Source organism: Protomyctophum parallelum, assembly GCF_964188405.1.
Source record: "Protomyctophum parallelum genome assembly, chromosome: 13".
Lineage (NCBI taxonomy): Eukaryota > Metazoa > Chordata > Actinopteri > Myctophiformes > Myctophidae > Protomyctophum > Protomyctophum parallelum.
In genome coordinates, this window is record NC_139708.1 from 27,301,371 (window position 1) to 27,325,892 (window position 24,522).

General features: G+C 45.3%; 1 protein-coding gene across 6 annotated transcripts in view; it reads left to right on the forward strand.

The window, feature by feature from the left end:
• The window catches only part of arhgap27l (Rho GTPase activating protein 27, like), a 38,321-nt gene that overhangs the window by 9,795 nt on the left and 4,004 nt on the right, over positions 1 to 24,522 (forward strand). The window contains exons 4-22 of one of the 6 annotated variants that reach the window (XM_083780705.1): positions 345 to 1,197; positions 2,080 to 2,259; positions 7,892 to 8,116; positions 9,650 to 9,778; positions 10,335 to 10,472; positions 14,284 to 14,328; positions 15,025 to 15,153; positions 15,515 to 15,586; positions 15,874 to 15,990; positions 16,223 to 16,276; positions 17,563 to 17,616; positions 18,291 to 18,358; positions 18,915 to 19,002; positions 19,488 to 19,586; positions 20,674 to 20,772; positions 21,042 to 21,132; positions 21,940 to 22,050; positions 22,822 to 22,920; positions 23,791 to 23,868. In XM_083780705.1, the coding sequence (XP_083636831.1) occupies positions 345 to 1,197; positions 2,080 to 2,259; positions 7,892 to 8,116; positions 9,650 to 9,778; positions 10,335 to 10,472; positions 14,284 to 14,328; positions 15,025 to 15,153; positions 15,515 to 15,586; positions 15,874 to 15,990; positions 16,223 to 16,276; positions 17,563 to 17,616; positions 18,291 to 18,358; positions 18,915 to 19,002; positions 19,488 to 19,586; positions 20,674 to 20,772; positions 21,042 to 21,132; positions 21,940 to 22,050; positions 22,822 to 22,920; positions 23,791 to 23,868 (2,729 nt within the window). Of the gene's footprint in view, positions 1 to 344; positions 1,198 to 2,079; positions 2,260 to 7,891; positions 8,117 to 9,649; positions 9,779 to 10,334; positions 10,473 to 14,283; positions 14,329 to 15,021; positions 15,154 to 15,514; positions 15,587 to 15,873; positions 15,991 to 16,222; positions 16,277 to 17,562; positions 17,617 to 18,290; positions 18,359 to 18,914; positions 19,003 to 19,487; positions 19,587 to 20,673; positions 20,773 to 21,041; positions 21,133 to 21,939; positions 22,051 to 22,821; positions 22,921 to 23,790; positions 23,869 to 24,522 lie in introns of all 6 variants that reach the window. The other 5 variants (XM_083780704.1, XM_083780706.1, XM_083780708.1 and 2 more) reach the window with 5 other exon arrangements.

Genomic DNA, 24,522 nt, shown 5'->3' on the forward strand with positions numbered 1-24,522 from the left:
GGTCCCAGAGTCAGAAATGCCAGTAAATGGGGGACCGTAGCCTATAATTCAGGTCAAACCTGGGGGTCCTTGGTTGAAAACCACTGAAAACCACCGTGAAAATCTTCTCTTATGGCGGTCGTTGGCATATATTTTCTAATGGGGTTCCGCAAACTAATTAGTGTCCAACTAATTAGTAATTAGTGCAGAACCAAAAGCGTGCGTGCGTGCGTGCTTGCTTGCGTGCGTGCGTGCGTGCGCCCCCTGCCCTGAATGGGTTATGAATACATTATTGATGATGATGATGATGTAATGATGATGTAATGATGATGATGATGATGATGTAATGATGATGGTGTGTTCAGGGATGAAGGTGTTTCCAGTAAGAGCAGCTCCAGAGTAAAAGCGGGCGACGAGGTGACCATCCGGGTTCGAGCCGAGGCCGGTAGTCGGCGTCGCACGGAGAACCGCATGTCCACGTTCGGCTTCCCCCTGGAGCCCCTCCCCCTCCCTCCGGGAGGGGGCGGAGACTATCCCGCTGTCGACGCCGTCGACGACACCATCGGGGCCGCCGTGTCGGAACCACAATGGACTACAAACATGGACTCTAGGACTACAACGGTGGCTGGAAGGACTACAAACATGGCGGTGGCGGTGTCGGGTTCATCAAGGACTAGTACGAACGTGGAGAGGAGAGGCAGCCTCTCCCCGGTGACTCCTCCCACCGTGCCCCTACGAAACCACGCCCACCCCATCGCCGTGGAGACTCCTGTCGCTCCGGAGATGCCAACTTTACCCACTGTTCCAGCTTTTCCAGCTGTGCCAGCCGTTGTCCCTGTAATGCCCTCGGTTCCAGCGGTTCCAGCGGTTCTAGCGGTACCAGTGTCACCGGTGCCAGTACCAGTTGAAGTGCCATCGACGCTAGTCACGCAAACGGTACCATCTGTGGTTCCACCATCGGTCGTACCATCGTCGGTGCAATCTGTACCCGTGGTGCCAGCGGTGCCAGCCATGCCAGGGGTGTCGGTACCATCGATGGAACCAGCGCCACCGGCCAGGGACTCGATCTGCCCGTCCATCAGACCACCAGAAGGTCCTGAAAGCTCCCCGTCGTCCCTCAAACCCACAGAAGGTCCTGACAGCTCCAGGTCTCCACAGCCTGAAGACCCTGACCTGAAGCCTGAAGTCGAGGAGGAGGTTCTGGTCGAGGAGAAAACGGTAATGTGGTTTAGGGACACTTTGCGGTATTGGGCGTGCTAAAAATAGCAATACTAAAGGCTTAGGAAAAGCTTCAAGATGGCGTCCGCGATGCCCTCCTTAACACAATCAGCGGATTTCTTTCAAAATAGCAGCTTTGGGTGCCGCGCAGATATGGCAGCTTTTACAAGCTCACAACGCGTCGCGTCTGCGACGCGTTGTTAGCTTGTAGATCAGCTATTTTCAGCATGTGGAGATATGCAGGCTCTGAGAACCGAGAACATTCAGAAACACAATAAAAGAAGCAGCTGTGCCCATAAAAGACAAGGAAAAAATTAAGAATTCGGTGGCAATTAATTTGGATAAAGGTAATGGAGATGCCAGAATAGTACCTCTCACATAGCCATGTGAAACTATATTCTCGTGCTGTATTTTGCTCTCCATTTCATGGTCATGGAGGGGAGAGAGAGAGAGAGAGAGAGGTATGAAAGGTGAGAAGAAAGTATACAGTGGGTCACCGTGCGCATATAATAGCTCTCCTGTTTAGGTAATAAAGGGCACACCCTTGGCTGCATGCCGACAATGTGCGCGTGTGAACTTTTATTAGCCTAAATTATAGCTATAAAATATAGCCACTCTACAAGTGGTTGTGGACACTTCTATAGTTCTGACTCTGCTATTATCTTCTGTGCAGGACTTGCCAGAGCAATGGTAGCCTAAAGTCTAAAGTGTCTATCATGATCATCTTTAAATCATATGGAGAGAAAAGTCGAGAGTCAGGATTTAGTGTGACATGCTGACAGACAATGAAAGAGACATGTTCCATTCTATTACTTTAGTGTCACATCTATGATGTAATCTATTACTTTAGTGTCACATCTATGATGTAATCTATTACTTTAGTGTCACATCTACGAGTCCATCGAGGATCTCAACATCGACGTGGAGGCGCTGCTCTCAGGCGTTGCCGCAGCGACCAGAGCGTTGACCACAGCGACCACACAGAGTCCAGATACAGATCCAGTTCCGGTTCCGAGTCCGACTCCGGTGGAGAAAAGTGATCCTGATGATGCCGGGACCCAGGTCTGGTTTTACCTCTCTCTCTGGTCACATTCACGCAGGCAGGCAGGCAGGCAGGCAGGCAGGCAGGCAGGCAGGCAGGCAGGCAGGCAGACAGACAGACAGACAGGTTAACCTGTGATGTCATCAACAGGAAGTGAGCTGGGTTCAGGGCCAGCCAGACAGGAAGTGCTGTGAGGCTACGCAGGAAGCAGGAAGTACAACAGATACGACTGTTTCCTCTGAAAGGAACACACACGTGCACACGCACCTACGGGCACACGCACACACAATGCACACGCACACACACAACACACACGTGCACACACACAATGCACACGCACGCACACAACACACACGTGCACACGCACACGCACACACACAAAACACACACACACACACACACACACACACACACACACATCACATACACACACTGTGTCAGAGTTACGGTCCATTTGGTTATATGTGAACATAATATTAGGGTCGGGGTCCATTTGGTTAAGGTTGTACACTATAAACATTAAGGGTCCATTTGGTTAAACCTGAAGTTGTTACTGTGAAGAAAGTCGATCAGGAAGTAGGTTAGAATGTTTTATATGTGTCTCTACAGTGACTCCTGGTGGCCAGACTCTGACACTACAGTTCACAGTGAAAGCTATTGAACACTGTTATGTTGTTCAAAAGAGTCATTGATTGATTGATTGATAATTGTATTCACAGTATGTAGAGTGGGTACATTTCATTATTTTTCACAGTATGTAGAATGGGTACATTTCATTATATTTCACAGTATGTAGAATGGGTACATTTCATTATATTTCACAGTATGTAGAATGGCTACGTTTCATTGTATTTCACAGTATGCAGAATGGGTACATTTCATTATATTTCACAGTATGTAGAATGGGTACATTTAATTATATTTCACAGTATGTAGAATGGGTACATTTCATTATATTTCACAGTATGTAGAATGGGTACATTTCATTATATTTCACAGTATGTAGAATGGGTACATTTCATTATATTTCACAGTATGTAGAATGGCTACATTTCATTGTATTTCACAGTATGTAGAATGGCTACATTTCATTGTATTTCACAGTATGTAGAATGGGTACATTTCATTATATTTCACAGTATGTAGAATGGGTACATTTCATTGTATTTCACAGTATGCAGAATGGGTACATTTCATTATTTAATGGCATTTCTATCTCTGGTACGCCCAATTTATATTATAAGTATCACTTATATATCACTCTCAGAGTTACAGACACATAAGGGTCCATTTAGCTGGGGACCCCCTGGAACTCCCTCAAGGACCCCCTGGCAGTCCCCGGACCCCACTTTGGGGACCAGTGTCCTATTAACCCATTAGGAGTTAGTCAGTTTTACATTTGTTGTGGTATTTACTTTGTTGTGACACGCAGTGTGATCTTGTAGATCTGCTATTCTATGTCTACTGAGACGCTGTACAGTTTGTGACCCACAGACGGTGTGATCTTGTAGATCTGCCGTTTTTGGGGCTCAGGAGGTAGAGCGGGCCGTGGGTCGGTCGGCGGTTCAAATCCCGGCTCCTCCCGCCTGTCAACATGTGGGAGGTGTGTGTGTTTGTGTGTTTGTGTGTGTGTGTGCGCGCGCGTGTGTGTGTGTTTGGTTGATCATGTTTCAGCTCTTATTACCTGTATGGACAGGTAAGGGTTAACTGACACTGACACACAGGTGTTCGAGCTAACTCCTCCCCCTTCTCTCTCTCTCTCTCTCTCTCTCTCTCTCTCTCTCTCTGTGTATGCGCACACACACACACACACACGGAGACAGACAGGAGGTGTAGTGTAGTAGTCTCAAGCATTAGCAACATGCTAACAGGTAAACACACGGTCTGGAACTAACAGGTAAACACATTTAAACTAATTTAAAGTTTGATTAATGACATCATCTATGTTGAGTGTACTTGATGCTGATTGGCTGTTGGCTTGGTTGTTGAGTTCTATTTGTTTGTTTGTTTGTAAAAGTGTGAAATAATTTTACAATGTTTGGTTCAATTGAATAATAGACCTGCAGTATTCAATGTTGTTTAGTCCAGGGACCCCCTTAGAGAGATGGAGCAGGGACCCCCTTAGAGAGATGAAGCAGGGACCCCCTTAGAGAGATGAAGCAGGGACCCCCTTAGAGAGATGAAGCAGGGACCCCCTTAGAGAGATGAAGCAGGGACCCCCTTAGAGAGATGAAGCAGGGACCCCCTTAGAGAGATGGAGCAGGGACCCCTTAGAGAGATGGAGCAGGGACCCCTTAGAGAGATGGAGCAGGGACCCCCTTAGAAAGATGAAGCAGGGACCCCCCTTAGAGAGATGAAGCAGGGACCCCTTAGAGAGAGATGAAGCAGGGACCCCCTTAGAGAGATGAAGCAGGGACCCCCCTTAGAGAGATGAAGCAGGGACCCCTTAGAGAGAGATGAAGCAGGGACCCCCTTAGAGAGATGAAGCAGGGACCCCCCTTAGAGAGATGAAGCAGGGACCCCCTTAGAGAGATGAAGCAGGGACCCCCCTTAGAGAGATGAAGCAGGGACCCCCCTTAGAGAGATGGAGCAGGGACCCCCCTTAGAGAGATGAAGCAGGGACCCCCCTTAGAGAGATGAAGCAGGGACCCCCCTTAGAGAGATGGAGCAGGGACCCCCCTTAGAGAGATGGAGCAGGGACCCCTTAGAGAGATGAAGCAGGGACCCCTTAGACTAGAGAGATGAAGCAGGGACCCCTTAGACTTAGAGAGATGGAGCAGGGACCCCTTAGAGAGAGATGAAGCAGGGACCCCTTAGACTAGAGAGATGAAGCAGGGACCCCTTAGACTTAGAGAGATGGAGCAGGGACCCCCTTAGAGAGATGAAGCAGGGACCCCCTTAGAGAGATGAAGCAGGGACCCCCCTTAGAGAGATGAAGCAGGGACCCCTTAGACTAGAGAGATGAAGCAGGGACCCCTTAGACTTAGAGAGATGGAGCAGGGACCCCCTTAGAGAGATGAAGCAGGGACCCCCCTTAGAGAGATGAAGCAGGGACCCCTTAGACTAGAGAGATGAAGCAGGGACCCCTTAGACTTAGAGAGATGGAGCAGGGACCCCCTTAGAGAAATGAAGCAGGGACCCCTTAGAGAGAGATGAAGCAGGGACCCCCTTAGAGAGATGGAGCAGGGACCCCTTAGAGAGATGAAGCAGGGACCCCCTTAGAGAGATGAAGCAGGGACCCCTTAGACTAGAGAGATGAAGCAGGGACCCCTTAGACTAGAGAGATGGAGCAGGGACCCCTTAGACTTAGAGAGATGGAGCAGGAACCCCCTTAGAGAGATGAAGCAGGGACCCCCTTAGAGAGATGGAGCAGGGACCCCCTTAGAGAGATGAAGCAGGGACCCCCTTAGAGAGATGAAGCAGGGACCCCCTTAGAGAGATGAAGCAGGGACCCCTTAGAGAGATGGAGCAGGGACCCCCTTAGAGAGATGAAGCAGGGACCCCTTAGAGAGAGATGAAGCAGGGACCCCCTTAGAAAGATGGAGCAGGGACCCCCTTAGAGAGATGGAGCAGGGACCCCCTTAGAGAGATGGAGCAGGGACCCCCTTAGAGAGATGGAGCAGGGACCCCTTAGAGAGATGGAGCAGGGACCCCCTTAGAGAGATGGAGCAGGGACCCCCTTAGAGAGATGAAGCAGGGACCCCCTTAGAGAGATGGAGCAGGGACCCCCTTAGAGAGATGAAGCAGGGACCCCCTTAGAAAGATGGAGCAGGGACCCCCCTTAGAGAGATGAAGCAGGGACCCCTTAGAGAGATGAAGCAGGGACCCCTTAGAGAGATGAAGCAGGGACCCCTTAGAGAGATGGAGCAGGGACCCCCTTAGAGAGATGGAGCAGGGACCCCCTTAGAGAGATGGAGCAGGGACCCCTTAGAGAGATGGAGCAGGGACCCCCTTAGAAAGATGGAGCAGGGACCCCCTTAGAGAGATGAAGCAGGGACCCCTTAGAGAGATGAAGCAGGGACCCCCTTAGAAAGATGGAGCAGGGACCCCCTTAGAAAGATGGAGCAGGGACCCCCTTAGAGAGATGGAGCAGGGACCCCTTAGAGAGATGAAGCAGGGACCCCCTTAGAGAGATGAAGCAGGGACCCCCTTAGAAAGATGGAGCAGGGACCCCCTTAGAGAGATGGAGCAGGGACCCCTTAGAGAGATGAAGCAGGGACCCCCTTAGAGAGATGAAGCAGGGACCCCTTAGACTAGAGAGATGAAGCAGGGACCCCTTAGACTTAGAGAGATGGAGCAGGGACCCCCTTAGAGAGATGGAGCAGGGACCCCCTTAGAGAGATGGACCCAGTGTGTGGGTTTATTTGTATACACTACTATGCAGTTGTCTTTTACATGGAGTCTCACTGCCCTCTTGTGGGCACACTGGTGTACTGCAGGTGATAGTGAGAGGGATATATTTCTGACTAAAATATATTTCCTTTCTTAGTTTCTCAGAATGTTGAGATGGAGAAAGTTAAACTTTGTGTTTATAAACAGATCAGAATCTTCAGGTAGAGAAAGTTAGACTTTGTGTTTTTAAACATATCAGAATCTTTAGATGGAGAAAGTTAAACTTTGTATTTTTAAACAGATCAGAATCTTCAGGTGGAGAAAGTTAGACTTTGTGTTTTTAAACAGATCAGAATCTTCAGGTGGAGAAAGTTAAACTTTGTGTTTTTAAACAGATCAGAATCTTCAGGTGGAGAAAGTTAGACTTTGTGTTTTTAAACAGATCAGAATGTTCAGGTGGAGAAAGTTCAACTTTGTGTTTTTAAAACCCAAATGCTCTCCATTTGTTTCCTTCAAAAATGTGATATTGTTTGTTTTATCATGTGGTGTTGTGTATATTTTTTCTGAAGTCCTCTTTTTAGAGTGTTGTTATTATATTTGTATTATTGTTATTTTGCTGTGCAGAATATTGGTTGTTTTAACCCTTGGACTACCAATCCCATTTTTTTTGTTTGGGTAACACATTGGCATATTTTTAATTCATCATTTTAACATTAATAGAAAGATCTGATGGTTTGAACATATAGTTTATTTGTACATGGCATTTGTAATGTATTCTCTCGTTTTGCCTCCAGATGGTGGCACCATTATGCTGTTTTTGACAAAAATAGACGAATCTGGTTAAGTCACTTCCGGTTCAACGATCGATAACATCCGGTAGTATTTTAACCCCGTGTCACTCGCTTGGCTGTCCGGAATGCTAAGCTAATGCTAACCTTTTCATAACTAAGTTCAAATCAACCCCAAAACGTCCCAAAATATCACATGTTTTATAGCTACGCACATAGAGACGGCACGCGTGCACGATAGTGCACGATCACACGGATTTTGGCCGTTTTTTGGTAAATTACATCCAACATTACCGAAATTAGTGAGAAAATGCAAATGTTTGCTCAGTTGAACCCCCGATAACTGACATTGATTGACATTCCGTTAATTCCGTGAATGTGAGGTTTGTATTTTTAGCAATAATCAGTTTTTTCCGTTAATTGTAGCCCAGGGGTTAACATGCCTGCCTAAAGCCTGGAGCCCAGACACCCTGTTACATGTAAAATGCATCTCTCTGATTGGATGAGTGACCTGTCCGTCTCCCTCTCATAGGCCACGCCCATCTATGCTAACGTCAGCAACCTGAGGAGGCGGAGCCAACCGGACCATGTGACCATGTCGTCCTCTGCTATTGGCCACCATGCCCCTGACACCGCTGCCCCCTCCTCCTCTCAGGACCAATCATCAGTCTCCGGCTCCTCCTCCAGTGTCATAAGTCCCGCCCCCAGTGTGATCAGCCAATCAGACTCTCCGCTCAGCCCTCGGGAAGGATGGCAGGTACTAAAGTTAACCCCTTCAGGACAGGTTTTTACCCAATGGTTCCCAAAGTGGGGTCCGGTGACCCCCAGGGGTCCCTGAGGGAGTTCCAGGGAGTTCCAGGTGGTCTGGGGACCCCCAGGGGTCCTTGAGGGAGTTCCAGGGGGTCCCCAGCTAAATGATAGTTTTGAACCAAATGGACCCGTATGGGTCTGTAACTCTGAGAGTGTCCAAATGGACCCTTATGGGTCTGTAACTCTGAGAGTGTCCAAATGGAACCAAATGGACCCTTATGGGTCTGTAACTCTGAGAGTGTACACTCGTTAAATTAACATTGATTTTACAATATAAATTAAATGGGGGTCCGTAGACTAATGCATGTCAAACAGTTTCTACTTGTCAACAATTAGACTGCTGAACATGAACTAGGACTGGTGATGCCGCACAGACTGAACTGAATTGGTTTAGTAGAGACTAGAGATTTGTATATGTATCATAGACTGTCAAAAATATGGACAAAGCGTTCCCCGGGTCTAACATGAACGTAAAATGAAGCCTGAAATTCCTTGCACTCTAATGCACTGTAAGTCGCCATCTTTCTTGATCCGTTCTGGTCCAGTTGGCCATTGGCTGGCCCAGACAACGAGGCTGGACTTCCCCCCCTTCTTCTCCGTTGGTTTTTATTTTGACTCGAGTGGGTGGGGGATCCCGATCATAGACTGTAATGGTAGCCACGCACCTCAGAACATGCGCGACTTTATGGTAATTTCTTTTATAAATGGGACCATAATTTTCCAAAAAGAATATTATGACATTAGAAATGAGACTTTAAACTAGTGACTGGAAGCAGAAAGTATTCATGACTATGTTTATTAAGGTAATACAGTCTAGGTGAAGTTGGGCCCAAATACATGGGCCTCTATGGAGCTATGGGGCTTTTTGGGTCCAGTCCAGCGCCACAACAGGCCATTATATGAACTTTCAGGAAGTCCCGATTTCAAAAGAGGCTTCATGAAATATCTGGCTGACTGCCCCCCTGATATGTATACATATTGTAACCTACCATGTAGACAAGTAAGACGCGCAAACGCGGGAAGCGGACGCAGCTCGTAAATTGCAATAACAACAATTAGAATAAATTACGTACGTTTTTTTTTCTTTTTAGTTAGTAATTTTTTTAAGTTTTCTACTGTGTGTGTGTGTGTGTGTGTGTGTGTGTGTGTGTGTGTGTGTGTGTGTGTGTGTGTGTGTGAGCTACAGCTGCGCCCTCTGGTGGCGGGCGGGTGGTGTCACAGCGGGACAGACACACACAGACATGATCTGCAGGGTCTCATAGTTAGTGCTCATTGCATTCGCAATTAGTCATGTACTATGCACTTGTCTTTCTTTTAACTGCAATGATGAGCCTGCATTTGACAATAAAGTTTGATTCTGATTCTTCTACCCAATTTATATTGTAAAATCAATGTTAATGTATATGTGTGTGCGTGTGCATGCGTGCGTGCGTGTGCACATTTGTGTGTGCGTGTGTGTGTGTGTGTGTGCGTGTCTCAGGTGTTTACAGATAAGGACAGCGGTAAGGAGTTCTATCATCACCCTGTGACGGGTCGCACCACCTGGACACACCCCCCCTCCCTCCAGGACGACGTGGAACAGTCCGGCTCCGCCCACTCTCCTGTACAGGTACAGACTGCTCTGTGGGTGCGTGCTGTCGGACCGCTAGGCCGGCCCAGGCCATATTTATTCAGGATCGAACGCACCTTTAGCTTTGATGAGAGAATCTCCCACGTCTGTCTGTCTGTCTGTCTGTTAACAGTCTTCATGGTGTCGTCCACGCACAGTTAACAGTCTTTGTGTTGAGTTGTGCTTGAAATGTACTGTAATTCTGCAAACTGTTAATAAATACTTCAATCAATCAATCAATCAATCAATTCTGCCGGGTTGCTAAGGAGGACACAAGGAAACCACTGGGTGTTTTCTATTCCTACGTCCTCCTTAGCAACCCGCAAAAAAAAAGATATCCTGACTAAATATATTTGTTTTCAGTCACTTTGGTCAGCGTTGGATTTATATATATATATATATATATATATATATATATATCTGAGAGCCGCTCCAACTATCCAGGTTTGAATGTACGTTAAATAAAATGTTTATCCCTGTGGTAACTGTGTGTGTGTGTGTGTGTGTGTGTGTGTGTGTGTGTGTGTACGTGTGTGTGTGTGTGTGTGTGTGTTAGGGGTGGAGTGTGTGTGTGGATGAGTCATCAGGAAGGTTGTTTTACTACAACCATGCATCTGGACTCACATCCTGGTTAGCCCCGCCCCCCAGTGACATCATGACCACACCCACCAACCAGGAACCAAGACAGGAACCGGTGTGTACACTAAACGCATGCACGCACGCACGCACTCACTCACTCACTCAAACATGCTTTACATGTGTTGGGGCCAGGGGGGGGGAACAAGAAAAAAGGACAACTTTATTAGAAAAAAACTATTAAAAGCTTGGGAATGCGGTTGTGAACAGGTGGGTTTTCAGTGAAGATTTGAAGGTAGGAAGTGAGGGGGCATCTCAGATGTGTGTTGGGGAGAGCGTTCCAGAGGGTAGGGGCGGCCACGGAGAAGGCCCTGTCGCCCCAGGTTTTCCGTTTGATCCTTTTAGGGACCTCAAGGAGGCCGGCGTCGCTGGACCTGAGGGAGCGGGATGGGGCGTGTGGCTTGAGGGGATCTGAGAGGTAGGGGGGAGCCAGGTTGTGCAGTGATTTGTAGGTGGTGAGGAGTAATTTGAAGTCGATTCGTTGTTTGACGGGGAGCCAGTGGAGATCATGAAGGATCTGGTGTGATGTGGTCTCTGGATCGGGTGGAGTAACGTGTTCCTTCCACGCGGTACGTCCAACCAGGGAAACTCCCCCCTGTCAGGTGTAAAGGAGCAACTTGGACACTCGGGCATGAAGGAAGCATGAGTTCAAGTCCGTTGCTTTCCCCTTGTCCCCCATATATGGGGACTAGGTTGGCGGAGGGTGTGTAGAGCCCACATTAGATAATTGACACAGGGGTGAAAAATGGTTTACAAAATCGTGGGATAAAAACTATATAAAAGTGTCTTTGTACGTCTCTAAATGTTTTGATGAATTGAACAAGGTGGACCCTCTTGTAAACAAGGGATGCTTTATTGGGTCGACAACTCACAGTAAAATATGTTCTTCCAGGGACCCCCCAGAAGCAAAGATTTGAGTTAAAAACGTTCACTCTGTAACAATATATATTCAAAGATTAGAGGGCCTATTCTCACGATTTTTCAAAAATAACAGACCTACAAGTTCATAGCGTGGCACTCGGTATGAGCGCTATGAGCTTGTAGATCTGCTATTTTTTAATAGCTAAAGTAGGCCTATAACATAATGCTTGAAAGACCAAAAGGGGTTCCCGCCCAAAATGGGTTAAGGGCCCGGGGTTATTTAATCCATTAATAAAATGTGCCCATCGTTTATATCGCCCGGAGCACTTTTACCGACGGACCGGATGTTGTTGTGAATGTGTGTGTGTGTAGCAGCGACCAATAGCCACAACACTAAAGATGCGATCGACAACAACGGGAGGTAAGAATAAATCTATCGCGACCAGCGACTGGAGGGCCGTGAAACACAGGATCTTTCTTTATAATTAGACGGGATGATTTAGATCGCGAGTTAATATTAAGATTTTCGTTGTCGTCGGCTAAACATGACGTGTCACAGTTGTGCAACACAGAGGATTGCGCAACAAGCACTTCTAGGCTGTCGATCGCGACGCGACCGGTTTTGATATCACTCATTTGATGGAGATTAATCAGACCCAGTGTGTGTCCAGTGGAAACCTCGTATGAATCTGATCTCAGGTCAGAATGGATTAATCAATCTCCATCTCGGGCACATGACTGTGCACTTGGACTTGACGGTGATATACGTCATGGGCCATTAACCCTCTAAGACCCAGCGTTGCTTTTTAGCAACAATTTTATTTTAATTAATTACTTTTTTTTCTGTTCTTTTTTCACCTAAACGTCATCAGTGATGTTCATTGCAATGCCATTTCAATGCCATTGGTCATGATATTTGCATATAAATACCCCCCACAGAGGCTGAAATTCACACAAATTAAAAATGTCTGGACTAAAATAATTGTAATATATGTTTTTTTGTGATCATTAGAATGTCTAGAACATGTTTTATTCATTATTGTGAAAGATATCCCCCAAATGTAAATTATTAATTTATTATATTATTATATAATTATTATATAATTATTATAAATTTTTCATCAAACTTTATTTTTTTTATTTTTTTTAACATATTTTTTAGTCTTAGTCCTAGTAGTACAAAGTAGTAGTAAGGTTGAAATCTATTTTTTGCAAGTAGAAATGAATGCGGGTCTTAGAGGTTAAACTGTTAACTAGATCATGGAAAAAAAGGAGGGGGCTTAGTGTAGAGCTCTGTGGGACCCCAATATGTAGTCAACACTGTGGGGACCCATTGTACACTCTCAGAGTTAAATTCACTTACAATATAAATTGGGGGTTTCCCAGAGATAGCTATGGAAATGCCATTAAATGCATGGGGGGTCCGTTAGACTAATGCTGTTTATTTTATATTTTCTACTGGAATCGGTTAATCTGAATCCAATTGAATTATGAGGGCAGTGCCAATAACAGTGACACCTCACGGACAGCAGAGGGCAGCAGAGTCACTAGTTTAAACAGACCTGTTCGGTACAGGAGGTTCTAAGATGTACATTATTACATTTACAATACTAACAATAGGCCTAATTAACACGTTATTTATTCATTCATTTTTCCCAGTTCGACTTCCCAGCTCGTCAGACCAACTAGTCTGTAATCTATATAATATGACACAGAAACACTCAACACGCACGTACGCACGACGCACGCACACACACACACACACACACACACACACACACACACACACACACACACACACACACACACACACACGAGGCCTAATTGCCACAGCGACCCGTGCCAGCCATTAGAACACAATACAAACTAGATAAAGTGCCCCTCGGGGCACATGCAAGTCTCCACCAGGGCAAGTCAGGTTGTAACTTAATTGTGGCCTCCTGGTGGCGCTATACTAGGCCAATGGGAAAAGGGTGGGATATATTCCTCAGCCTCACGTAAATTGCACACTGCGTAATATAGCCTGACGTCTATACAGTAATATAGTAATATAGCCTGATGTCTATACAGTAATATAGTAATATAGCCTGACGTCTATACAGTAATATAGTAATATAGCCTGACGTCTATACAGTAATATAGTAATATAGCCTGACATCTATACAGTAAAGCAGCCCCACCTTCATAATAATTATAATAATAATAATATAGCCTGACCTTAGCTCTGGTCCATAGCCTTCTACTGCTTCGATTCTGCCCTGCAGTAAGGCTATGTGACTTTCAGTTTTAAATCTCAAATTGAAATCAGACCAGCCTCTCTTTTGTGGAAATCTCACGAACGTTTGACCTACTCACCAATACAAAGACGTGTTGTGTCAATAGAAAGCCTTCTTTCCTTAGTGGACGCACTCTGAGCCCCCCACCACACGTATAAACGGTACTTTTTGGCCAGAAAGGGATTTTTTTTCCACCGGAGGAAAAATATTCTCTATGAGGCAGTTCTCTGGGCAATATCGGTAGAGGGCGCAGCGGAGTAACTAAAAGTAGTTTTTTTCCCGGTGGCAAAAAACTCCCTTTTTGGCCAAAAAGTACCGTTTATACGTGTGGTGGGGGGAGTGCGTCCACTAAGGAAAGAAGGCTTTCTATTGACACAACACGTCTTTGTATTGGTGAGTAGGTCAAACGTAAGTGAGATTTCCACAAAAGATGAGAGGCTGGTCTGATTTCGATTTGAGATTTAAAACTGAAAGTCACATAGCCTTACCGCAGGGCAGAATCGAAGCAGTAGAAGGCTATGGACCAGAGCTAGCCTGACCTCTATACAGTACAGCAGCCCCACCTTCATAATAATATAGCCTGACGTCTATACAGTTCAGTAATATAGCCTGACGTAATAAAGCAGCCCCACCTTCAGAACACAACAGAGGTCAGAGGTCGTAAATAGATCTATTAATTAACTATTTAAAACTATTTATTTGTTTGTATTGTCTGACCTTTGCCCTCTGCAGCCCCCCCTCCCAGAGGAAGACTACCCAACTGATGACCCTGACCAGGTATACACGCACGCACGCATACACCACACCACGCACTCATACACCACACCACACCACGCACACACCACACCACACACGCATTCACCACACCATGCACGCACACACGCACGCACGCACGCGCACACTGAGCGCACGCACACACAGGCGCACAGAGCGCACGTATCTATTATCTATTGTTACATTTATCCGGCATTTTTTGTAACCAATTGTTTCTCAGATGTCTGCAATGCCTTTGCCAACCTGGGGAGAGCAACGGACTGACCTCATACTATGACCTCATACTATGGCCTCATACTATGGCTATCACTGGTCACATTGACACTCATTAGCCCTGTGGACCCCCATTAGAAAAGAGATGCCAGGGACCCCCATGAGAGAAGATGTTTGCGGCTCTAGCAGTGATTCTCAACCAGTTTGACATGCATTAGTCTATGGACCCCCATTTAATAGCATTTCTATCTCTGGGACCCCCAATTTATATTGTAAAATCAATGTTAATTTAACTCTGTGTACAAATGGACCCAATAGGGTCCGTTTTGTTCCAAACTATCATTTAGCTGGGGGGACCCCCTGGAACTCCCTCAAGGACCCCTGGGGGTCCCCGGACCCCCTGGAACTCCCTCAAGGACCCCTAGGGGTCCCCGGACCCCACTTAGGGAACCAGTGATCTACATAACATGCTGTCTGATCCAGCAGGTGAAGCAGGTTGCAGGGTGTGTCCCCAGAGTTCCCCCGGTGGACAGCGCTGGTACTGCAGCCGGCTGGAATCAATCCACTGACGGCGAGGGCAAGACCATGTACACTTCTATACACACACACCAACAGGTACACACACACACACACACACCAACAGGTACACACACACACACACACACACACACACACACACACCAACAGGTACACACACACACACACACACACACACAGGTGCGCACACACACACACACACACGCACACACACACACACACACACACACACACACAGGTGCGCACACACACACACACACACACACACACACACACACACCAACAGGTACACACACACACCAACAGGTACCTTTCTGTCCTTCTCCATCTGGTGTCCTTCAGGCGCGTTGGTAGACCCTTTGTCCTGTTATATACTTACTGTGTGTGTGTGTGTGTGTGTGTGTGTGTGTGTGTGTGTGTGTGTGTGTGGTGTGTGTAGTGGATTAAAGGTGTAGATGAAAGGGGGCAGAACTACTACTATCTACGAGATGGAAGCAAATCACTGTGGAAGGTACCTGTCTGTCTGTCTGTCTGTCTGTCTATTTTGTGCCATTAAATGGTCAGCTAGATCATGATAAAAGTAACTAATACCGATGATAAGTAGTAGATCATTTCAGGATATTGTTTACAAATGAATTACATTGTTTCGGTACTTTGGTGTTTACACTTTAGCATTCCTACTTTCTCTAGTGTAAACTCTAAACAAATATCCTCTCTCTCTCACTCTCTCTCTCTCTCTCTGTCTCTCTCTCTCTCTCTCTCTCTCTCTCTCTCTCTCTCTCTCTCTCTCACACACAGCTCCCTGCAGCCCCTGGGCCTCAGGTGCCCCAGAGGATTGTGGGAAATGGAGTCGATAGAGAGGAAAGGTCAAAGGTGAGAATCTGGCGACACAGCATGGCTCCTGGAGAATTCAATGTAAATAACACACACACACACACACACACACACACACACACACACACACACACAGCATGGATACACATTGTAATAGCAGAAATATAATGTATTAACTTTCATCTATTCACAATTTATTATTCTTGTAATAAAGAGCAGAAACAATATCATTATTCGTTATTTTATATACCATAATATTCTCTGTCTCTTTCTGATTGTGTGTGCGTGCGTGTGCGTGTGCATGTGTGTGTAGAGGTTCGTTCCCAGACACAGGAGGAACCTATCAGACTCGAGCTCTCCAGAAAAAGTTAGAATCAGTTCTTCAAATTATTTCATAATGTCTTGTAATGTTTCATAATGTTTAATAATGTTTGGTAATATGTTGAGTTTCAGATTCATTCAAAACACCAGCAGTTCTCACCCCAAACACAGTGAAATACCACAGAGTCTGTAAACATCTGTAAATGTATTTTGGCGGGCCTTGATGCCGTCGTAATGACTGATTTTACACTTGCTGAAAATAGCAGATCTACAGTACAAGCTCGCGTTCTGAGCTTGTAGATCTGCTATTTCCAGCATGCAACCAAGTGTAAAATGACTTATACTGGATCTCTTGTCCACTAGTCCCTTCCTAACGTTTTAGTCTAGTTTTTATTTGTTCACGAAATTGTCAAAATATGTAGTCTAGGTTTTAGTCATCATGGCTTAGTTTTAATTTTGGCTTAGTTTTCGTCAGTGAAAAAAGGTAATCGATGAACATTTTTCGTCTTAGTTTTAGTCGACGAAAACAACACTCTGAATTAATTAGTAGCGTCACGACACATCAAATGTCGTTAAGGTCGGAGGTCATCGAAGGTCATTAAGGTCAGAGGTCATCAAAGGTCATTAAAGGTATTATGACATGATTTATAACATAATTTTCAAAACATTAAAAGTCTTGGCCATGGTCCTTCAAACGTGTCTAAAAAGTTTGAACACTCAACTCCACTCCAGTATTTCTTGACACGAGTTTTTGTGCATGTGTAAAGTTCATCCTGAGAAGCCATGGAAAAACACATTCTTTTAGCCTGTAGATGTCGGTAATTCCCCCTTTCCTGTCAACCCAAGATGCGCTACTTTGACAACTTGGTAGGAATGTCGTCAAAAATAAAAGAGTCATCTAGGCCAGTTGGTATCCAGTGTAAGGACTTGTGTTGATTGACACAGCCAACAACAGAGCAGATTGATTTTTCTCTAGAAGCCATATTAGTAAGTATTACAAAGAAACAAAGTCGCGGTCGACAATGAGGAAGCGGAGAAGAGAGGGTAGGCACTAGGCAGGGAGCAGAGGGGAGGGGGCGGAGTTTTAGCGGAGATCTACGTATATCTCTGCCGTCCAACCAGATGAGATATTTTTGCATAATTATTCACAAGAGTCCAGACAGCAGAGAATACACTGAATGTTCAAACTTCGTTTTTTTTTGGTGAAATTTATGTCAAGAAAAGCCAAAAAAGCCAAAAAATCTACAAAAATGTGTTTTAAATGTCACAATCCCTTTAAGGTCAGAGTTCATATGTCAATACAAGGCGTATTGTTTTGTCTTTGTGCTTTAGTCTGATTGGATACAACTGAAGAGGAATCTGTCCAATCGCAGCGCGGCAGAGCATGTAGGTCCTCAAAGAAGCCCATTGGAGGGTTTGTCATTGGCTGGCTCGCTCGGTGTGGGCCTGGTTGGTGGAGGTCTGTGATTGGTCGGTTTGTCTGGTGGAGGTCTGTCATCGGTCAGTTTGTCTGGTGGAGGTTTGTGATTGGTCGGTTTGTCTGGTGGAGGTCTGTGATTTGTCGGTTTAGTTGAATAGAGTCTGTCATTGGTCGGTTTATCTGGTGGAGGTCTGTGATTGGTCAGTTTAGTTGATGAGAGTCTGTCATTGGCTGGCTGGCTTGGTGGAGGGTGTGTGTCATTGGTCGGTTGGTTTGACGTGCGTGCGTGTGTGCGTGCGTGCGTACGTGTGTGTGTGTGTATGCCGGCTGTAATCCATGTAACTCGAGAACCGTTCGCCCCACTGACTTCACATTCGACACACGCGTTCCACACCCCCACAGGGAGTGCAGTGCCTGGCCTCGAGTCGGTCGGACACACTGTTGTCCAGAACCGCCACAAAAGGCTCTGGTCAGGCTCTGCCAGTGGACCTAATCAGCCTAAGTCCTCACACCTCCCTCTGCCTCAGCCAATTGATTGCCATGGCAACCCCACACCTGCCATTTGATTACTTAACAAGTCCACTTTTCACAGTCAGTTTGCACTCTTCATCACAGTGTAAATGTCTGCTTATCCCTCTAGGGCCACCTACTGGAGAAGGCTGGTATTCTCAACAAAACTAAAACCGCTGACAATGGAAAAAGAGTGAGGTAATGCACACACAGGGACACGGGGAGAACATGTGAGGGTACCTACCCTAGGGGACACGGGGAGAACATGTGAGGGTACCTACCCTAGGGGACACGGGGAGAACATGTGAGGGTACCTACCCTAGGGGACACGGGGAGAACATGTGAGGGTACCTACCCTAGGGGACACGGGGAGAACATGTGAGGGTACCTACCCTAGGGGACATGGGGAGAACATGTGAGGGTACCTACCCTAGGGGACACGGGGAGAACATGTGAGGGTACCTACCCTAGGAGACACAGGGAAAACATGTGAGGGTACCTACCCTAGGGGAGAACATGTGAGGGTACCTACCCTAGGGGAGAAGATGTGAGGGTAACTACCCTAGGGGACACGAGGAGAACATGTGAGGGTACCTACCCTAGGGGACATGGGGAGAACATGTGAGGGTACCTACCCTAGGGGACACGAGGAGAACATGTGAGGGTAACTACCCTAAGGGATACGGGGAGAACATGTGAGGGTAACTACCCTAAGGGACACGGGGAGAACATGAACCAAACTGTTTGTTTACAGGAAGAACTGGGGTCAGTCGTGGACCGTTCTGCATGGAGGGATCCTGACCTTCCATAAAGACCCAAAGACGACCACTAGTGGCACCTCGGTAATACTGCAATACTACTACAAAGCTACTAGCTTGTCGAAACGTTACGTAAATAAACAGTAAATAAAGAGTATTTTTTGGCATCAGGACTACGAGTTGTGCGACCTCTCATTTCTGTTATATACTTTAGCCATTGAAAAATAGCAGATCTAGAAGGTCATAGCACGGTACCGAGTGCCGCACTATGAACTTGTAGATCTGCTTGTATTCTTTCAGAGCGAACATTTTTAAGGGGGGGTCCCTGGAACTACATATTTTCAGATTGGGGTCGGCGGCCAATTACATATAATGTTTGGAGTCCTTGACATGAAATAGTTTGAGAACCACTGATACAGAAACATAGGGTTTTCAGAAAACTGTCAGGATTTTAGAAGATATTTTGTAGAATCTGTTTTCAGCCCTGAATGGGTTAGTATGTGTATTTAACAGAGTATTATGGTACATATACTATGTAACAGACAGTATAATGTGTGTGTATTTAACAGAGTAAAAGTATCCAGATTCCAGAGTACACAGTGGATCTCAGAGGGTCGACCGTCTGCTGGGCGTTGAAAGACAAATCATCCAAGAAGAACGTTCTGGAGGTACCGTATTACTATTACCATGGTTATGCTGTAGGTTACAGTATTACAGAAATAACCACGAAACATGGGATGACATCAAACAAACGTTCCCTGGTTCTGTCTGGTGATAGCTTATACAGGTTTTAAACACTCTTCAGTATCCAGGCATGTGTCCCTTGTCTCATGTGTAGATTAGATGACCACTTTGAGAAAGGGGTGGACTGTCCCTTGTCTCATGTGTAGATTAGATGACCACTTTGAGAGAGGGGTGGACTATGTGTCCCTTGTCTCATGTGTAGATTAGATGACCACTTTGAGAAAGGGGTGGACTATGTGTCCCTTGTCTCATGTGTAGATTAGATGACCACTTTGAGAAAGGGGTGGACTATGTGTCATGTGTAGATTAGATGACCACTTTGAGAAAGGGGTGGACTGTCCCTTGTCTCATGTGTAGATTAGATGACCACTTTGAGAAAGGGGTGGACTGTCCCTTGTCTCATGTGTAGATTAGATGACCACTTTGAGAGAGGGGTGGACTATGTGTCATGTGTAGATTAGATGCCCACTTTGAGAGAGGGGTGGACTTCAATAAAATTACTTTGAGAAGAGAGGCCCTAAGACTGTCCTCTAATTTTGGTTTGTTGCTCAACCTTTTTGCACAATATATTCTCAAATACCTGCAATGTTAAGTCATGCACAAACCCCCCAACCCCCCCCCCCCCCCCTCCCCCCATCAAGGACTCAGCTATTTTTGCCATTTTGCATTTTGAATCTTTGATTATCTGTACCTTCATAATTGTCATATTTTCTCATATTAATGTGTATTTGTATTGTGCTATATTATGTTTGCACTTTTTGGTTTTGGCTGTTTGTCATTTGTATCGACACGGAAGAAACACCATATAGTTGTCACAGCTAAATGTAAGCTAACAGAAACACCATATAGTTGTCACAGCTGAATGCAAAGCTAACAGAAACACCATATAGTTGTCACAGCTAAATGCAAGCTAAAACAAACACCCTTTAATTGTCACATCTGAATGCAGGTCAGGGGTGTGAGTACTTTATTATTATAGTTTAGTAATACAGTATTTTAACTCTATTCCAGTTAAAGACTCGTCAGGGATGTGAGTACTTGGTCCAGTACGACACAGAGAGTATTATCAACGACTGGCACAAAGTACTGCTGGATAGTATAAAACAGCTGGTGAGTATTTATACTATGTATACCTATTATATATAAAGTATTTATACTCTGTATACTTATACATATTATATATAAAGTACTACTGGAGTGTATTAAACAGTTGGCGAGTATGTTATAAACATGAAATTAATTATGTAAATTAGGACCAGGGACATGTATATAATGAATGTAACTATGTAAATTAGGACCAGGAGCATGTGTATAATTCATATAATTATGTAAATGAGGACCAGGAGCATGTGTACAATTCATATAATTATGTAAATTAGGACCAGGAGCATGTGTCGGAGGAAGAGGAGGATGAAGAGGATGAAGATGGAGTCTCCTCAGACAAAGAGGACACGGACAGGAAGAGAAGCTGTGAGTTAAACCTCCCGACAGCCGTAACCGTTACCTCGCCATATTTTTATACCTACCCATAACCCTAATACACCCCCTAATATTAACCCTAATCCCTAACCCTAACCTTAACCTTAACAGACAGGAATAAAGCTGTTTTTCAACCACGGTTCATGTTTTAGGTTGTTATTAGAGAAAGTAAAAGAAAGTAATAGATGAGTGTTCATCTTTTTTCATTGGCTGATTTTTGCCGTTTAGCAATTTTTTACGGGGGGGGGGGACGGGGGGGGGGGGACGACACACATTTGAATGGCTAAATTGAATTGGCAAAATTTGCATTTTATCCTATTTTTCTTTACAAAATGTTACAGCGATTTTTTTTAATTATTATTTACTATAGTCCTACGAGACCTCATAATATAGCATCTGGCCACAAAATATCACAGGATCTACTGAATGTGAAGTAGGGGGATGGATGCCATAACCCATCCCCCTATCTATCAGTAGATCCCCCCCCGGGATCTACTGATAGATAGGGGGATGGATGCCATACTGTGTATCGTAGGCTCAATATGTCACTCTGTAGCACTAGCTACCCGCACCCACTCTATCTGTTTCTTTCAATTGTCTTTATCTCCAATTCCTCATCCCAGATGGCAGTTCTGGTCAAAACGAGGTTTATTCCACGGCCCATAGCAGTTCTGCTTATTTCAACCATTTATATCTTTTTTCCATCACTACCTACCAGACATATTTAACGCTTTGTGTCCTGTCTCTCCAGCCACCAGGAGTACATGATATTAACTCTTTGTGTGCCTGTCCCTCCAGCCACCAGGAGTACGTCAGACTCCGACCAGGGCAGAGTGAGGAGCAAGCTGAAGAGATTACTTCAGAGACGACCCACGCTGCAGTCTGTGAAGGAGAAGGGCTATATACGAGGTACTGTAGCTTTAAGGATATATACGAGGTACCGTAGCTTTAAGGGCTATATACGAGGTACTGTAGCTTTAAGGATATATACGAGGTACCGTAGCTTTAAGGGCTATATACGAGGTACCGTAGCTTTAAGGGCTATATACGAGGTACCGTAGCTTTAAGGGCTATATACGAGGTACCGTAGCTTTAAGGGCTATATGCAAGGTACCATAGCTTTAAGGGCTATATGCAAGGTACCATAGCTTTAAGGGCTATATACGAGGTACCATAGCTTTAAGGGCTATATACGAGGTACCGTAGCTTTAACCCATTCTGACCGGGCACCCATTTTGGTGTCGGCATCATGTTATGCTTTAGCTATTTAAAAATAGCAGATCTACAAGCTCATATCGCGCCACCGAGTGGCGCGATACGAGCTTGTAGGTCTGCTATTTTTGAAAAATCGAAGAGCGACTGACATTTTTAGAATCTGATCTCAGGTCAGAATGGGTTCATCAGACCAATGTGTGTCCGGCGGAAACCTCGTATGAATCTGATCTCAGGTCAGAATGGGTTAAGGGTTATATACGAGGTACCGTAGCTTTAAGGGCTATATACGAGGTACCGAAGCTTTAAGGGCTATATACGAGGTACCGTAGCTTTAAGGGCTATATACGAGGTACCGTAGCTTTAAGGTTATATACGAGGTACTGTCGCTTTAAGACACCTTTTATACACATTTAATAATATGTCGCCTGAGGGCATGGCCTAATCTGAGCCGTGTTGTTTTTGTAGACAACGTGTTCGGCTGTCATCTGGATACATTGTGTCACAGAGAGAACAACACGGTGCCAAAGTTTGTGATGAAATGTATCAAAACCATCGAGAAGAGAGGTAACACGCACGCACGCACGCACGCCTTTACGACCACGGTCATTGAATGATATTTAGCAGCCAAGGTCATTATAGCCCCAGGCTGGTTGTTAGAGGGTTCCAACAACGTGGGATGCCCAAAAAGGAGGCAAAAAGGCTGGTTGACGTGCTGTAGTTTCTCTGAAATAATTGGCAGCCGTCATATATGTAGAAGAGACACCACAATGCTGTCATATATGTAGAAGAGACACCACAATGCTGTGTCATATATGTAGAAGAGACACCACAATGCTGTGTCATATATGTAGAAGAGACACCACAATGCTGTGTCATATATGTAGAAGAGACACCACAATGCTGTGTCATATATGACACAGCATTGTGGTGTCTCTTCTACATATATGTAGAAGAGACACCACAATGCTGTGTCATGTAGAAGAGACACCACAATGCTGTGTCATGTAGAAGAGACACCACAATGCTTTGTCATATATGACACAGCATTGTGGTGTCTCTTCTACATATATGTAGAAGAGACACCACAATGCTGTGTCATATATGTAGAAGAGACACCACAATGCTGTGTCATATATGTAGAAGAGACACCACAATGCTGTGTCATATATGTAGAAGAGACACCACAATGCTGTGTCATATATGTAGAAGAGACACCACAATGCTGTGTCATATATGTAGAAGAGACACCACAATGCTTTGTCGTGTGTGTGTGTGTGTCTGTGTGTGTGTGTGTGTGTGTGTGTGTATGTATGTGTGTGTGTGTGTGTGTGTGTGTGTGTGTGTGTGTGTGTGTGTGTGTGTGTGTGTGTGTGTGTGTGTGTGTGTGCGTGTGCGTGTGCGTGTGCGTGTGCGTGTGCGTGTGCGTGCGCGCAGGTCTAGACGTTGATGGGATCTACAGGGTCAGTGGGAATCTGGCTGTGATCCAGAGACTACGACACAAAGCTGACCACGGTAACACACGCGCGCACGCACGCATGCACACACGCACGCACACACACACACACACACACAGACCCGGCCCGTGTGAAAAGAGTACAGGCATCAATCAACAAATATATTGATAGATTGAATACTTTATTAACAGGCTTTGGGCCAATAAGCCCCTATAGGGCCTAGGCTTGTTTCCATTGTGGTCCTCTGTATAATATCAGAATCGGTCAGAATCGGTATCGGGAGATAATGACCCTGCAAATAATCGGAGATCGGATATCGGTCGTAATTTCATGAAAGCAAGGAATCATAGCTTCAAATTGACATATTGGTTGTTCAGTTTGACCCACCAGTTTTGGAGATATGGCTTATAGAGTAATGTCTTGCAGAGAAACAGCAAGTTGAGAGAACAGGCTTGAAAGGTTCACTTCTGTGGTCTCTAACATTACACCTAGCTACATGTTTAAGCATTTATTTCATATTTACATGTCTTCTGTGGACTCTAACATTACACCCAGCTACATGTTTAAGAATTTATTTCATATTTACTTGTCTTCTGTGGACTCTAACATTACACCTAGCTACATGTTTAAGCATTTATTTCATATTTACATGTATTCTGTGGGCTCTAACATCACACCCAGCTACATGTTTAAGAATTTATTTCATATTTAC